Genomic DNA, 15,142 nt, shown 5'->3' on the forward strand with positions numbered 1-15,142 from the left:
ATTTACTCACTGAAAAGATGCATTACCCATGTGCCACCTTACTAACCTGTGGGGGTCCGAGATGTGAACTCTGGATCAAAATGAAAGGTGTCTTCTGGCCGTCCCACTGCGGGCTTGAAAGGTGGCTTGATTTCTTTCCTGTATAGCTTCTACAAGGAAAAGAACAGATCACAATCAACAACAATCTGTACACCTTCAGCACCTGCAGCCAGGCTCCCCTGCTTTGTTTAGGGTGTCCTCTTTCAGCTCCGTGCCATCCTTGCAGGACTGACACAAAAAGGTGACATATCCATAGCTCTGGCTCCTGCTTGACTGGTTGGCTTAAAACCTGTGCCCTGGATGGTTCCTGCACTTTTTAGTTACTGGAATCCAGAATATAAACACAGATGTTTCTGGTAAAAATTTAGCCCGTGGGCTGGCACAATATTCCAGCTGAGGCATCTGGAAATTCACTGGTCTTAAGGGCAGGACTGGAACATGCAATGGCAACTCCAGGAAACTATGCATGGGTGATTTCAGCAGCACAGCAATGGCAATGAGCACAAAGAACCGCTAGGAAGCGGTGGCTGTTTTAGCATTTATTATTTGTCAAGGACTAGCAATATGTTTGTCACTCTGCCAGACTGAGCTGAGCAACAGGCCTGGCTGCCTGTTGCTCACAACCTAAACAGGAGACTTGTTCTTTTGGCATATCTGGTAAAAGGGAAGGGGCTGACAGCTGAGGATTAGATGAAATTCCCATCAAAAGATGTTAGGAAGAAAGCATGGCGGATGGGTGGGGAATCCTGTTGAAGGCCTAAATGTGGCTTGAGCAGAGGAGCAAAACCAAGGAAAAACATAAGGAAGAGAGGAAGGTATATAACAGGTAAGCACTGCTAGGTGTGTGAGTCTGTGTTGGCGAGTGAGGGGGCATGTAGGGGATCACATAAGTAACAGTCACCATAAATGCATGCTAATACACTGCCTTGATTACCAGGGACTTCGTGGCTGCTTTACTCATGCTTAGCGATCTTTAAGAAATTGCTTCACTGTGCTCCTTTGCAAGCAGTCATACACACACACGCACGCACACTCTGGGAGATGAACAAACTGAGGTGCAGCATGTCTGGATCTGATCCAAAGCTTACAGAGGTTAATGTAAAGAGTCCTATTGCTTTCAGCGATCTTTGCATCATCTCTGCTTGCACTGGCCAAAACCAAACATCATACTGACGGCGGCACAGAGGTCCAGTTTGACTCGTGCCCCATGTTTCAGTCCCTAGACTGCGTTCCCTTTCTAGCGATGCTTTGGTTCTCAGGTTTCAAAGGGCTGAATTAGTTGCCACAGACAGCGCCCAATAATTAACATGCCTGAGCATAAATATAACATTTCATTCAAACTTTCAAGTCATGATAAGAGCTGGAGAGTTCAATTTTATGACTGTAATATGTATTTTCAGGTTAGCTCTTAAAACAACTTCATAATGAGCTGATTTTTCAAAGTATTTAATGGAGATTAATACATGCTTGTCCAGCTCTTTGCATGCAGGAAGATTCTTTTTAACTGTGGGTTTTGTGGTGAATTAACTTCTGTAATATAAAGCATGTGGTCAAACCTAAGATATATATACACAGCAACATAATTTGAACTTGATTTTGCATAGATAAATAAAGGTTCTTGAGGCAGGACATTCTGTAGCATAGTATTAGCATTAGCATAAAGCATATGTTTGTGGTTGAATTATGATTCCTTGGAAAAGTGGAATGGTGAAGCTGGAAATGACTCTGCAATAATTAATGGCCATTTCACCATAAAAAGTTCCTGCTTGCGTAAAACTGCTCCATATCTTCTGAGAGAAAAAGAGATGAATAATTGCTGTGAGCCACAATGGAAAGCCAGTCTTCCAAATAATTAAAAGCCAATTGCAATCTTAAGCAGGAAATGTCACTCATCAACTGAAAAGTACCAACCTAGTAATTAACATATATCTTTTTCTGTCTGCACAGAACTTTAAAAGAGAACTCAGCACCTACTGAAGGTTTTTCTGTTGCTAGGATTTCACCTTGAGAAAGCTATTTGCTTCCAGCTTCCCTTTATTTGTCTTAATTCACAAGTGCAGTCCTTCTAGTGCAGAAAGCAATATGGTCACACACACATGCTTCCTCCTTGAATTAAATGCACCCCTCATCCTGTGAGGTCCAAAAATTGGAACACGTTTTAGAGTCGTACATCATTTGGGAACTGCACTCTCTTTTGATTATCGTAACCATATTCTCCCTGGCCTCTTAATTCCTCCCCCCATCTGCAGTTTCTTAAGTGCTGTTGGAGCTACATTTGTCTTTTGAATCCCTAACCCACATCCTCCACTACTAGGGAGGGATTTAAGATTCATCGTGAGTCACACGCCACCTAAAGATGTGTAATCACAAATTCGCTTGCTGGGAGGGGATGGAAACAAAGAAGTTGCTTGTGTGAGTGAAAGACACCTCCTCTGAGCGCAATGCGGATGACTCCCTTTTCCATTTCCTTTTCCACTTGTGATAAAAATTATTTCTAGTGTTTCTGACTAGACAACTAGGAACAGCAAAAGGTAAACTGCGTAAAACTTTTTTTTTCCCCCAAGCTCTTGAATCGGGTAACTACATGAAATCTTTGAGGAACAAGAACAAGCAGAGCAGTGGCATCTGCAGGCTTTCCCATCCCACACTGGCTCCAGTTCTCCGAGTGAGCCACTACAACCAAAGCCAATTCATTGAAGCAAACTAAACCACAGGGCAGCCCAACACAGTTAAACATGAAGGCTTGCTGCTGGCAGAACACTTCTTCCTTTAAAAACCCGCATCCTGTAGACTGCAAAACACAACATGACACAAGCTGATCTAAGAAAACAGTAAGAATCACAGCCGTTGTTTTCTATACACACAGAGAACAAATCTCTTGGAGGATTTGAGATCCTTCTGGATTTTCCAAGAATATTTCTAATTTTAGGTGAAACGTATTAACCTGTTATGTCTTACCATGGTCCCAAAATTATTTGGGGCTGATGGATCACCTTGATCTCTTCCAACAGAAACCAACCAGAGTGGCAAATGACATGGCAAGTTAAGTTTCAAATCTTGTGTTTGACCATTTCTATCAGGCTGTCACATAAACTTCTGGTAAAGTTTAAACAGTTATCTACATCCCACGTCATGGTAATCCTGGCTCTTTATGCAGAAGTCACTGGGAGTTCCACCACCTGTTTTAATGGGAACAGGGTCCCAGTTGTCCCAGTTTAAATCCCAGTTTTCATATCCAAATTATTATTTTGGGGCATCTTATTAGGCTTTCAAAAGAGACTTTGGATATGTTAGTGTTAACTGGAGCATTTAAATTTCAGGTTGGGTGCTTGAGATAATTATATGTGTATTATTTTGCACAGGTATAAGAAGCTGAAGATTTTTTTTTTCTTCCATATTGCTTCCACATCCATAAAGGAGAAATTTATTCCTTAGCCCTTACTGTTTTATTGAGAATGTAATTTCTCTCTCTTTCCCAGTAAATAATAATCCCCCACATCCCACCCCTATTTTTTTAAACTGGCCACAGCGTTGACTTATCACAGAAAAATGTGCCTGACAGGTATCAGGAATCACTGTGCATCACGCACGACTGTCGGATCCAGAGGCTGTGCGGAGGGAGTGCATAATCCACAGAATGAGGGCGATGAACTTCAAGGTGTGAAAGTACTGATTTAGATATTCACAGCTGGATACATATCTGTGCTTCTATCTGCTTATCAACCCCTCACATCCTTCTGAGACTTTGATAATCAGTACCTTCAGATTAATAAGTACCTATGAATTAACTAGAACACAGTTCTGTAACAGTTTGAGAAACTATGAGCTTCTATCAATTTCCTTTCTGATTGGGGACAAACCCCTTTTTTTTGAAATAACTAATTTTCCCCGAGGTCCCAATGACCTTTTCTTAATGTATGTTGCCAGATCCCTGATATGAGCTTCATCTGAACACCTCCTCAGCTGGGACTCAAGTAATGCACCAGGGACACTAGAAACAAAATGCTGTGACATGGTTTGTCTCTTGTTATTTATAAGCAGTTCATTTTTCATCATCTTTAAAAAAATGTACTCCTAAAAAAAACCCCCAGAGATGTAAATGCCCTGTACATGTGCCTGGCAAATACCAAGAAAAATAAAATGGTTTAATTTAATTAAATAATATTTAGTTATTTCCTCAACTGAGTTTCTTTGATGAAGAATTGAATTATTCCTTAGACACCTTCTAGAAATAGAAAGATGCAACCCTCCACAGTGACGCACTTATAGTGTGAGAATAAGCTCCCTTGATACATATACCTGTCATGGAAAATCTAATAAGCAGACAAAAGGATGAACTACCTTCTAAAATGTTCGTCCTCTCCTAGATTAATGGCTCAATGTTATTGTTTGCAAATGATAGAAAAGCTAGCAGAATTCAGACCTTGGGATCAATTTTTGCTGTTGGTAAAATCTGCAATTAAATAATTCACATTTTCAGTTTAGTTTGATCTCTGCTTAATATTGAAGGAAACAGAGGAAATAGAACTTGAGTCCACTTTCTTCCTATTCCTTCCCTCAGCTGTATTTGACAGTTCATTTTCTAGCATGTCATTTGCTCTAGTTCCAATTTAGTCTGTCATCTAAATGAAAACTACTGTTTATAGCCCACTCCTCCGACTGCAGTCTGCAAAAAGAGATTTCATTTTTCATTTTCAGTGAAAAGCCAGAAATTCTTTATGCATGACCTGGAAAGAAGAAACAGTAATAAAAAAATCAGGAACCAGACTGTGCTTTCTCAGAGCCAATGACTGAAATTATCTGAGGTCAACTCGGTTTGGGTCTGCTTGTCTTAGGAGAAAAAGGGGTGCAAGGGTAGTAAGCAGGTAAAACTCAGAGGGAGCTCGACATCAAATCTCCTTCCTGTGAATCCCAGCCTTGATCATTTAACAAAGGATCTATTGAATTTGCCTACTAAATTTGTCACAGTGCCTACTAAATGCCTTAGAGCAGTAAGACTGATATTTGCAGAAACCATCTATTTTTCACCCTGGGAAGTGGGAATTTAGGGTTTTGTTACTGGGTGACAATAGCTGTAAAAACGAGGCTCTTACAGAGATTAGCTCATGCCACAATTTAAGTTTGGGCATAAAAACTCTGTGTCAGATTGTTCATTTAGTGCTACTTATACACCAGAAGATAAACTTAGGGTGGCTGGAGATTTGTACTGAAGAATGGCACCCTGGAACATGGGAATGACATAAAGCAGCTGTGGGAAAGGACAGGAGGAGGACGGTCATTCTCTGGCCACACTCGTGTTTTCCAGGACTGCAGCTATTGCAATGGTCACACCCTACCAGCACTGCTGTGCTTGGCATGAGCATCTGCAGCATCATAACAGGGGGCTTTTTTACACTGCGTATGTTGCTTCCACTGTGTTTGCTGCCTTTCATCCAAACCAGACACTGTCTGGTTGTGTCTGTGTGAAGATAGTGAAAGATGGGAAACAAGTGGGAAATGACTGCTCCAACAGATAAACACTTCAGTGGTAGAGACAATAACCAAGCCCCAATCCAAACCCCAAGGGAACAGCTCTGACAGTACTCTGACGTGAAGATGCAATTTATACATTTCTGTCTGCGATTCCAATGACTTCATCACTGCAATATCTAGACTTGACACACAGCTTGGAAGGAAGCAGCTAACTCATTTCTGCTTTGAATCTCTTTTAAAATGAGATGAAGCAACTTAGCGGTTTGTTCTTGGTTATCATGTCACTCTTGTAGGAAAAATATTGCTTAAAAAAGACCTGTTTCGCACTGGGTTTCTAGAAGACACTAACCCATTCTGACCCTTCATGATAAGGGGCCTCTTGATGGAGGATCATTTTCCTACAGTCACTGAAAGTTTCTGTGCTGTCCGTTGCAGCGGTTCTGTCTATCATAGCTGCCAAGGTAGTTCAGAAGCTCTCCAAGAGAGCTTGCCTCTTGCTCTCTGAGGTCTTTATATTACGAAGGTATAAAATACATCAGCACTCATGTCCCGCCTCTACAATGTTGTTTGCTGACTACCTGCAAATCAATGCAAGAGATTCTGTATATGTGATGGAAGAACAAAATGAGGGCATCAGGGACTCTTTTTCCTGCAACAGTACAGAGATCAGCACTAAACATCTATGCCTGGTCCATTTCTGTTGTCTGACCCTTCTCTGTTTCTGTCCATGGAGAACATGTAACAGTTGGATGATCATCATAAGGCAAAGTCCTGGCTTCAGCTTAGGGCCAGGCTGGTTCACACCGCTCTGAAATGCATACTATACTGCTGCTGTAACTAGATAAGCCTCCCAAGATCTCCATAAATTATAGTAAAATTAGGATTAAATGCGAAAATATATTACAAAGTTGATAGCTGATCTGTGTAATAATGATCCATCTGTCTCCAAGAGAGTACAATAAGCACTAATTATGTTGGATTCAAATGGGTCTTTACAGCTACATTTTAGCGCAAAGTTTGAGGGCTAGATAAGGCATCAAAGGGCAATTAAATCCACCTTCCTCTCTAGCTCCAAGTCGTGTTCAAGCATACCTAGCCTTTTCATGGCAGATATTTCCCTAACCCATCCATAAGAACTTTTTCAAATGATGGAGGACTGTACAATTTCCTTAGGACAGGCATGAAATCGTTCCCTAAAGAGCTGAGCTTGAAACAATCACCAATCATCATGAGAGAAGGTGCTCTTGAGGAGTCTCACAGTCCAGACCTGACTTTGCAGAAAACCTTTCCAAGATGCAGAGCCTCATTTCTCTGTGATGAGTTACTGGGCTGCTCCACTAGCAAACACAGAAGAAAGAGGCACGCTCTCGCTGCTCCAGTGCTCCTTATTATGTTAAGACATGTGCCCCTGACCTATATTTTGATTACACAGCTGAGGACTGTGGAGATATCAGAGGAATATAGAAAATAATAATAATAAAGAACCCAACTCTTCAGGATTCTCTATTTTTTCTTTTCACTTATGTTTTCATAAATGTAGAGTCTTTATACAGAATCTCATGATTAGTAAGAAACAGAAGAAGAAAGAGAATCTAGACTCCAGAACATATGTAATGGGACTAAAGGTCAGCTGGACCATAAAGGAAAATCTCAAACTCCACTTTCATTGATCATCTCTTAACATGCTTATGAGTCATGCCAACTCTTCAACATGCAATTCAAATTAGATTCATGAGTTTTTCCAAAATAAATGATTCTGTGGGCCTTTCAAAGGCCACCTGAGCACCACAAAATGTGCTTTCACAGAGGAATTAGCTTTACTGTAAAGCCCTGGGCAGCAGTTTGAGAATGGCTCTGTCACATACATTCATGCGGTTTTACCAGAATTTATAGTGAGAACTGCATCAATGTGACCTGTTACACTAGCATTCATGAGCAAATTCAGATCGAATATTAAAGAGACATAACAGTACCGTAACACAGGTCAGATAAAATTAAACTAGAAAATTCTAGAGGATGTGGCAAACAGGAGCTCTGATGCACTGGCAGATGTCCAGATCATGAATGAAAAGTGTTTGCCTTCAGGTTTGTCTAAAAATAAGTGTATTTGAACAAATATGACGCTGAAAATGTGAGAAGGTTTAACCTGTTGCAAGTCTAAATTGAATACTTAGCTAATCTCTACCGCCAGCTTTATGAGCTGTAGCTGATAGCAATAAAAATAAATCCTTGTTTACCATTCTGTGAATCATGTCTGACATGTCTTATTTGAACCATGTTACATTTGATCAAATGTTTGCTGTTCCAATTTTGCGTGCTGATGTTAAATTAATGACTCACCTCAATAAAACATCAACCACTTGTAAGAGGAGTTGCTGTTTCCTGTTCTGGCTTGTTGACTTGTATACTTAGCGATGTAAAATCACTCTTCTGAAAATCCACCTATATTGTGCTTTTCTGTAGCCCACATTGCAGTATAGTGGAATGGCCAGATCCTGTCCTATGATCACTTAGGCCAAAAGTGACAAGGAGGGGTCAACAAAGCTATCCTGTTGGAAGATTTATGATTCCCCCAGCATAAAGTAGCACAACCTGCTGTACAGCCTGCTGTACCAGCTCTACCAAGACCCAGCCAGTCCCAGTAGCACCACACGGTGTTTGGGAAAAGGGTGCATCTGGAGGTCTGGGAGCCCCTTGGAGCTACAGTCGGCAGATATATGTAAGAGCAGACCTGGGGCTGCTCCGAATAATTGCTAGAGAGAAAAGGTTTCCTGCAGGTCCCTGATATCAGAAAGAATAAAACTAGCATTTAGTTCATCTTGCCTGACCCAGTGAGAAGAGACAAGTATTTCAAAATGCAACATAAAAGCAGAAAGATGGAGGGACCTAGAACATCAGATCACTTTCCTCTGGAGTATCTCTTTCAAGCCCAGTCCTTTGGCTCTGGTTTCCTTGGCGATTGAAATATTACAGGAATTCCTTCATTTAAAGCTGCTCATTTTCACTCCAGTCCAGCTCCCACAATCAATGCATCATGTTTATTAGAGATGAATGTGGAAATTATTCTGCAGAACATACAAATAACCTCAGGTAGTATGCCAGACCATCAGACAAAACAGAGACAAGCAGTTAGAAAAAACTGGCAATGCCAAAAGCAGCTTTCTATTTCTTTCATTTGTGGGTATGTGAACAAATGTATATATGTATGCAAGAGACATAGGCACTCACTTAAAAGGCTCTGTCTCCTGGGTTATGTTAGAGTTCACTTCATCTTTTTTCTAAGCATGGCAGTTTGTCTTCAAAAATTTAGCTAAGGAAAAAAAAAAAAAGCTGCTCCACTTACGTTCCAGTCTATAGTAACAAAGAAAGGGTGACGTTTAATTTCTTCCACTCCATCGAATCCAGCACCTGACAAGAGAACGAAAGAATCAGATGAAGTCACGCTTAGAAGAGTGCTGCATGACATCTCTTCTCCAGCCTTCCTCCCTGTCCCCTCTTTTCTCCTGACAAAGCCAGAGTCACCATCTAAACATTTCTTCTAGTCAAGAAACCCTGAACAGTACATTTGCCGTAACAGTACAAACAACCATAAATACAATGTCACTTCATTAACGAACATCTGATGGCTGAGGGTTTTTTACTTTTCTCTAGTTGAGGCTGGTGCCAAGGCTGAATAGGTGCTCTCTTCAGGCTTCAGACGAGACCTGGGATTTCAGCCGCAGCGGAGCGCACGCACCAGCAAGATGTCCTAGTACTACGGCAAGGCTCCTGCTGCTCCCTGCTGCCAGCAGCAGTTCTTCTACCCACACTGACTTTCAAATCTTGTCTAGTTACCCATTCTCCACAGATGGGGAAAGCTGCACTACAAGTAAGTTCATACTCAAAATACCAAAATGCTCCAAATGATTTGAGGTAAGCCAGGGTTTTAGGTTCCCCCTTTTCAAATACCATCTTCAAATTTGCATGAGTACCAAAATCATCACTCTCTGTGGTGTGTTTCCTTCACTGATAATATTGTTAAATTTTGTGTTACAGTACTCCATAGGAAATTTAGGAAAACTCTTCTAAGATCTGGTAATTAATCTAATTCTTTAATTACTTTTGCCTTTTGTCTTCACTGAAGATTGTCTTTTTTATTCCTTTAGTTGAATTTATTTGCTTCAGTGCCACCACAAAAACCAACAGGTGCTCAGTAATAATTAAACACTGTCAGAGATGAGTTAGCATACCATTTTTGGGGTTGATTTGACTTTATTAATAGCACCTTTCATTTTCCAGTAGGAGAAATAACATCTGGAAGCAAAGGCTTTGCATTATAATTTTGGAATCAGTTCCTGAAAGGTACCCAGCACTTCTTCACAAGGATGCTGAGAATCCTTGACTCCAAAAAGGACTTGGGATTCATAAGCACCTTGCAAAAGGCACTCAGCACCTCAGAGGACTCAGCTTTTTATATGCAGTATTTGTACTTTCTGAGGATCAACATTACAAGCAGCTTTAGAAAGGTCTTGATAACTCAAGCTTTTGTAAAATGTGACATCTGGTCTCCCTGTGTACAAGACATTACCAATGTTTGCTGAAATGCACTGATCAGGAACAGCTTCCTACAGCCTGATTAACATTCACTGATGAATGGATACAAAAAGCAAACACTTTGTGAACGTAACATGCAGGATTGTCTGTCAGGCATGCTGGATAATAACGCAAGAGGAATGTTCTGATTACTTCCCCCATCCTGGTAATCTTACAGTATAGACAAAGGTAAGTGATGCACATGAGGGTAAAGAATCCTAGCCCACCATACAAAATTATGTGCTTGGAGGTGATCATCCCCCCTCAGGAGTGAGGTCTTTGGGTTGTGATGGATAGTTCTAGGGAAACACAACATGAAATCAAATCTTAGAAAGAGAAAAGAGGACAAAATGACATAAATTATATGTCATTTTATAAATGTCAATAAATTTATAAATTATATGTCAATTATAAATGACATGATCATTATACTGTCACTGTATAAGTCTGTTGTACACCTACAGCTTGAGTATGGAATGTAGTTGGCACCCTCACCTATAAAAGGGTATGTTTATTAGAGGTAGGAAAAATCAAAGAAGAGCAACAAGGAATGGTATGGAATGACTGACTTTTCAACCTGGAAACAGATGACTGAGGGGGTATACGATTGAGAACTCAAAAGTCATGATTATTTGGAACAGGGGGATAGGGATTCACTCTTCCACATCTTTTCCAGTACAAGAAAGTACCAGTCACTGGTCATTAAATGACACTAGCAGGAATCAGGTTCAGAACAATCTGGAGAAGTTTCCTCAAGCGAAAGATAGTTGCATGACATGGAATTCCTTGGAAAAGATGATGTGGATGCAAAATATTTACATGGGTTCAGGGGGAGACCAGAAAAGTATGTTGAGATGAAATCTGTTGAAGATTACTCCAGGAAACTCCTTACTTGAGCTTAAAGCAGGTGTAGACTGGGAGAGAATTTGGGTGAAGTATCACATATGCTTACCCTATTTTTACTCTTCCCTGGGCAGTTGTTTATGGCCCCTGGGTACTGAACAAGAAAATACTAAGACTTAGATAGTAATAAGACTTGTTCTATGTCTTCCTCAGCATGTTTTTTCAATGCACAGTTTAAAGTCTGCACTAGATACCCTTGGCAGACTCATTCTGATTTTAGCAATGCCAACAGAAACATGAAACCAACACAGTTACTCTGAAGAGAATTACATTAAGCAACTCTTCAGAGAAGAAATATCTATGAAAAATGTCTTGCGTTCAGTGGTGGTGACTGGAAACTTTGTAATGTGCAGTAGTTGCTCTTTACTACATAAGGATGAAACCCAAGTACCAAACTGATTTTGAAGGACTGGGATAAATGCTATGCAGACATTGTAAGCTCCTGGTAGCATTCCCTAGACCAAGGATAACTGCTGATGCATTCAATCTTCTCTGCTCTGTCCCTTCCCCACTGTTTCCCTTTTCCCTCTTTTGTAGGCTTATGGATAAATCATTGTATGATGGGAATGACCCACCTTTTTCAGATGATCCATTTGAAAGCCACACTTTTTGCTACTGTTGGTGTTCTTTTTTCCTCAAAACACAGAAATCAGAACCAAGGAAAAAGCCCACCCGTAGCTACTTCTATCAGTGGAGGACTGCAGTGTGCATTAAGGAATGCAGCAGGCAGTTGACACAGGCATTTGAAAAATTAGCATTTCCCACTTGGGGCCACCTCAGAGCTCTGGCACAGAGAGCATACATTGTTAGGAGTGCCAGGGCTTGACTCCATCTCTGGTTAGTTTAGTGTCGTACAGAGATTTAGGACAGTAACAGCCTAATTTTGCAAAGAGTGAAGGACTTCCAGTTCCCCGCAGCTGATTTTACACCATGGAGAAGATTCAGCGCTTCCTGCAGTTTTTATTTCCTGGTCTTCCCTGCCATGAGACCTGCTGGTGTAGCCCACGGCTCCCTCTCAGGCTGTGTGCTGTGGCCGCAGACAGTGGCATGTGGCCTGGTCCCCTCCTCAACTGGGGACAGCTCTGGGAGCCTGGGGGGCCAACTGTGACCCTGCTGCGGGGGGCCAGACACCGGTGCTTGTGGAGTCTCTCTGGATTTGCTCAGCATGTTTCATCCATTCATCTACCATCTGCAAATCTATAGTGGTACTGGAAAGACATGTGCTTTCATTGAGAAAAGAGAAGCGCAGGAGTAACTGGAAAGTCCTGTTTCATGGGCGTGGACATTTCTTGGCATAGAGGTGGGTATTTAGCAGGCTGCTGAAGTGCAGCACACGATGGCACACCACATGACCGCAAACCTTTCACCTTCCTCTAGGTTTCTGGTTGTTTTTTTAACTTCACTTTAACTTCAGTTTAGTAATCAAACCGATCTGTAAAGAATAATCAGCACAATCAAACCTACTGCCTGCAAATATTCCTATGTGCCATCCAGTCCCATGAGGGTCCAAGAAGATAAATAATGCTTTCAGATCAAATTGCCAGTTTAAACACATTATAGAGTGCAAGGATTTATATAAAAGCAGCCTCATGTTAATAAGCGAGAACTTGATTATCTAAGATTGTTTTATGCCTGTAATAAAAGTGTCTGCAAGCAGTAACAGTAGAATGTTTTATTTGTAATTGGTTTTGATTGTTGAATCATTATGGACAATGTGAGCCTGGAAACTTATTAAGGGGAAAAAGGGAGACATATGAAATTTGAAAGTTGATTTTTGGATATTCAAAATGAGCAGAAAGAGTTTCTGGATTTTTAGTCTCAGATAATAAAATTGTAGTGTCTCCACAGCTTCAGATGTACAGTCACTCTGACAAAGGTGAAACTTGTTTTTTAAAATTCATCTTATAAAATTGAAAACCAAAGTTTTCTATGTGCCAAAGCAGAATGTATCTTCTCTGAGAACATGAGATTAAGGATATAATAACTATTTCTTTGGCTTTTACTCTGAATCTACTGGCACATGCTTTTACTCTATACTTACTTGGCCAAGCTTCTCAATTATAAGGACTCTGGAACCTTTATACTGCTCAGCAGTGTAGGGAGTTCCTGAAATGCTCTTGACATTCATTTACCTACCTGAGTAGATCCAGGCCTTAGAGCAAGTAAGAATTAGCCCCTAGCCTAAGTTCCTGGCAATGTAATGAACTAACACCTTCATCGTACAATTTCCTTTCCGAGATGTTTACTCCTTGTTTGCCTGCCATACAGGCACCAGACTGGATTACTAAATTCCTCCTCTGCCTTGTCTGAGTATCTCACTTCAAAGCAAAATTTTAGAATACATCATCAAGCTTTACTTCTTATTTGTTAAGGTATCAAAACCAAATAGCAAAAGCAAGATGGCAGTCAGAATAAAATCATTTTCAAAGCCAATGTTAAAAACACTTTGGAACTAAATACAAACACTTTCCAGATTTGTGAACTTCTGAAACAATGGATGAAAACAAGTGTTTGATCCATAATATGGTTCATTTATTTTAGCACGCTTCATTAATTTGCCAAACAGGATGTCTAAGCCTACTTTTCTTTTAACTTCAGACTGTTATTCCTTTCCCAGAAAAAGCTAAAATCCACAAAGTTGAAGCAGTCCTTTTATCTACTGACTTCTGTTCAGTATTTAGGCCAACCATTTAAGTATTCCTTCTTTCATTACCAACAAGTCTGTTTTCATCGTCCTTTGTGCTGATTCTCAATCAGTTAAAACAGAAAGAGCCTTCAGAAGCTTTCCACCACTACCCCTGAAGTGTTAAGATCTATTTTTCTCTTACTCTTTTAGATTTTATTTCCTTGGATGTTTGTGTTATAAATAATCTCTTCCTTTCTCCCAGCCTTCCCAGTATTTCAATAAACCTCAGGTTTAAAACCTTGACCCTTAGCAATTCCCCATTATTAAAAGGGAGACGATATGGGGGCTAGAACTGTCATGACTAAAACTAAGCAACATTGCTTATTTTAGTGAGTAGCTTTTTATTTAAGGATCAGTATCCAGAAACTCCCACTGACTTCACTGGAGCCCCATTTTGGATGGATAGCAGCTTGTGGGAAGCCACAAAACAAGCAGAGCAGAACAAAACCAAGAAACGGAGACAGGGAGGAAACAGCAGAAAGGAACAGAGGGGTGGAGTGGGGAAAAGTTTATATTTCCTGCAGCATCTTATTTTTCTGAACGTAGATTAAACCTAGAAATCCCAAGACTCTAATTTTCTCTAATGTCAAGCAAATTGCTTGAGAGCAATTGAAACCTGCTGAGAAAATGTGTTTTTGCACTATCATCTCTACAGCATATCAGGCTGCAAGAGCTACCATTTAGGTCAAGAGGTAAAACCTATGGGAGGGCATTTCCTCCGTGGGCTGTGCGGGCATCCCCCCAGGAGGAGAGGGGCCACAGCAGCATGCTGAGGGACTGGCTCCCCATTCATGCCCAGCCCTGTGGGAGGTCGGGTTGTCCCCTGGTCCCTGTGTGGAGCAAGGGCTCTCGGCTCCTGCTCTCCCCAGCGGTCACAGCGAGAGGCAGCCTGCTCCATAGTCCCCTTGTCCGCAGGAGCCAGGCTGTCTCGGAAAACAGCTGAGCCACCGTGTTTGACCTCTGCATGAGGCGGGGGCTCCGGCTAAGTTGCTGCAGCCAGGCAGAAAACATCCATTCGCCTAAAACATGACAGTCTGATGGTGCTCAGTATAAAACAGGGGGCTGGAGTAACCCTCATACTGCCCCACCTGAAGCAAGGGACAGAGCTACCACAGCATGAAAAGGTCAAGCAGAAGCTCAAAGGCACAGAGCAGAGCGTCCATCTTCCACATGCGTGCGTGCACACCCACGTGTGCCTATTAGAAACTGCAGGAGCCATCGCTAGGGCAGATGGTAATGGAAGTGGGGGTCAAGCGTTGGCGCTCTGCCGCCTGTCTGGCCGCTAATGCTGTGACTGCTGTGCAGAGGACCAAAAGCACTACGCAGCAGACCTTCCGCAGCACCACCTCCAGCATTTGAGAAGTGAGTGTGGGTACTGCAAGAAGGAAAGAGAGGAACTCACTTGCACCTCTTGCTCTTTCCACATCTCAGAATGAGCCATTTAGTAATTTGGATTTTGCTTCTAACTTT

The 15,142-nt window shown here is 41.4% G+C and overlaps 1 protein-coding gene and 1 long non-coding RNA gene across 2 annotated transcripts in view; one reads left to right on the top strand and one right to left on the bottom strand.

Moving 5' to 3' along the window:
• Window positions 1–15,142, bottom strand: part of RPS6KA2 (ribosomal protein S6 kinase A2) — a 183,784-nt gene that overhangs the window by 41,879 nt on the left and 126,763 nt on the right. The window contains exons 11-12 of the mRNA XM_072856239.1: window positions 8,855–8,919; window positions 47–149 (exon numbers count right to left, since the gene is read on the bottom strand). Of these exons, the coding sequence (XP_072712340.1) occupies window positions 47–149; window positions 8,855–8,919 (168 nt within the window). The remainder of the gene's footprint in view (window positions 1–46; window positions 150–8,854; window positions 8,920–15,142) is intronic.
• On the top strand, window positions 797–4,160 carry LOC140650212 (uncharacterized). Its single transcript, XR_012041889.1, has 3 exons — window positions 797–865; window positions 3,602–3,697; window positions 3,967–4,160. It is a non-coding gene; the product is annotated as an uncharacterized lncRNA (long non-coding RNA).

The sequence above is a fragment of the Ciconia boyciana genome, chromosome 3, assembly GCF_034638445.1.
Source record: "Ciconia boyciana chromosome 3, ASM3463844v1, whole genome shotgun sequence".
In the NCBI taxonomy this organism is placed as follows: Eukaryota; Metazoa; Chordata; class Aves; order Ciconiiformes; family Ciconiidae; genus Ciconia; species Ciconia boyciana.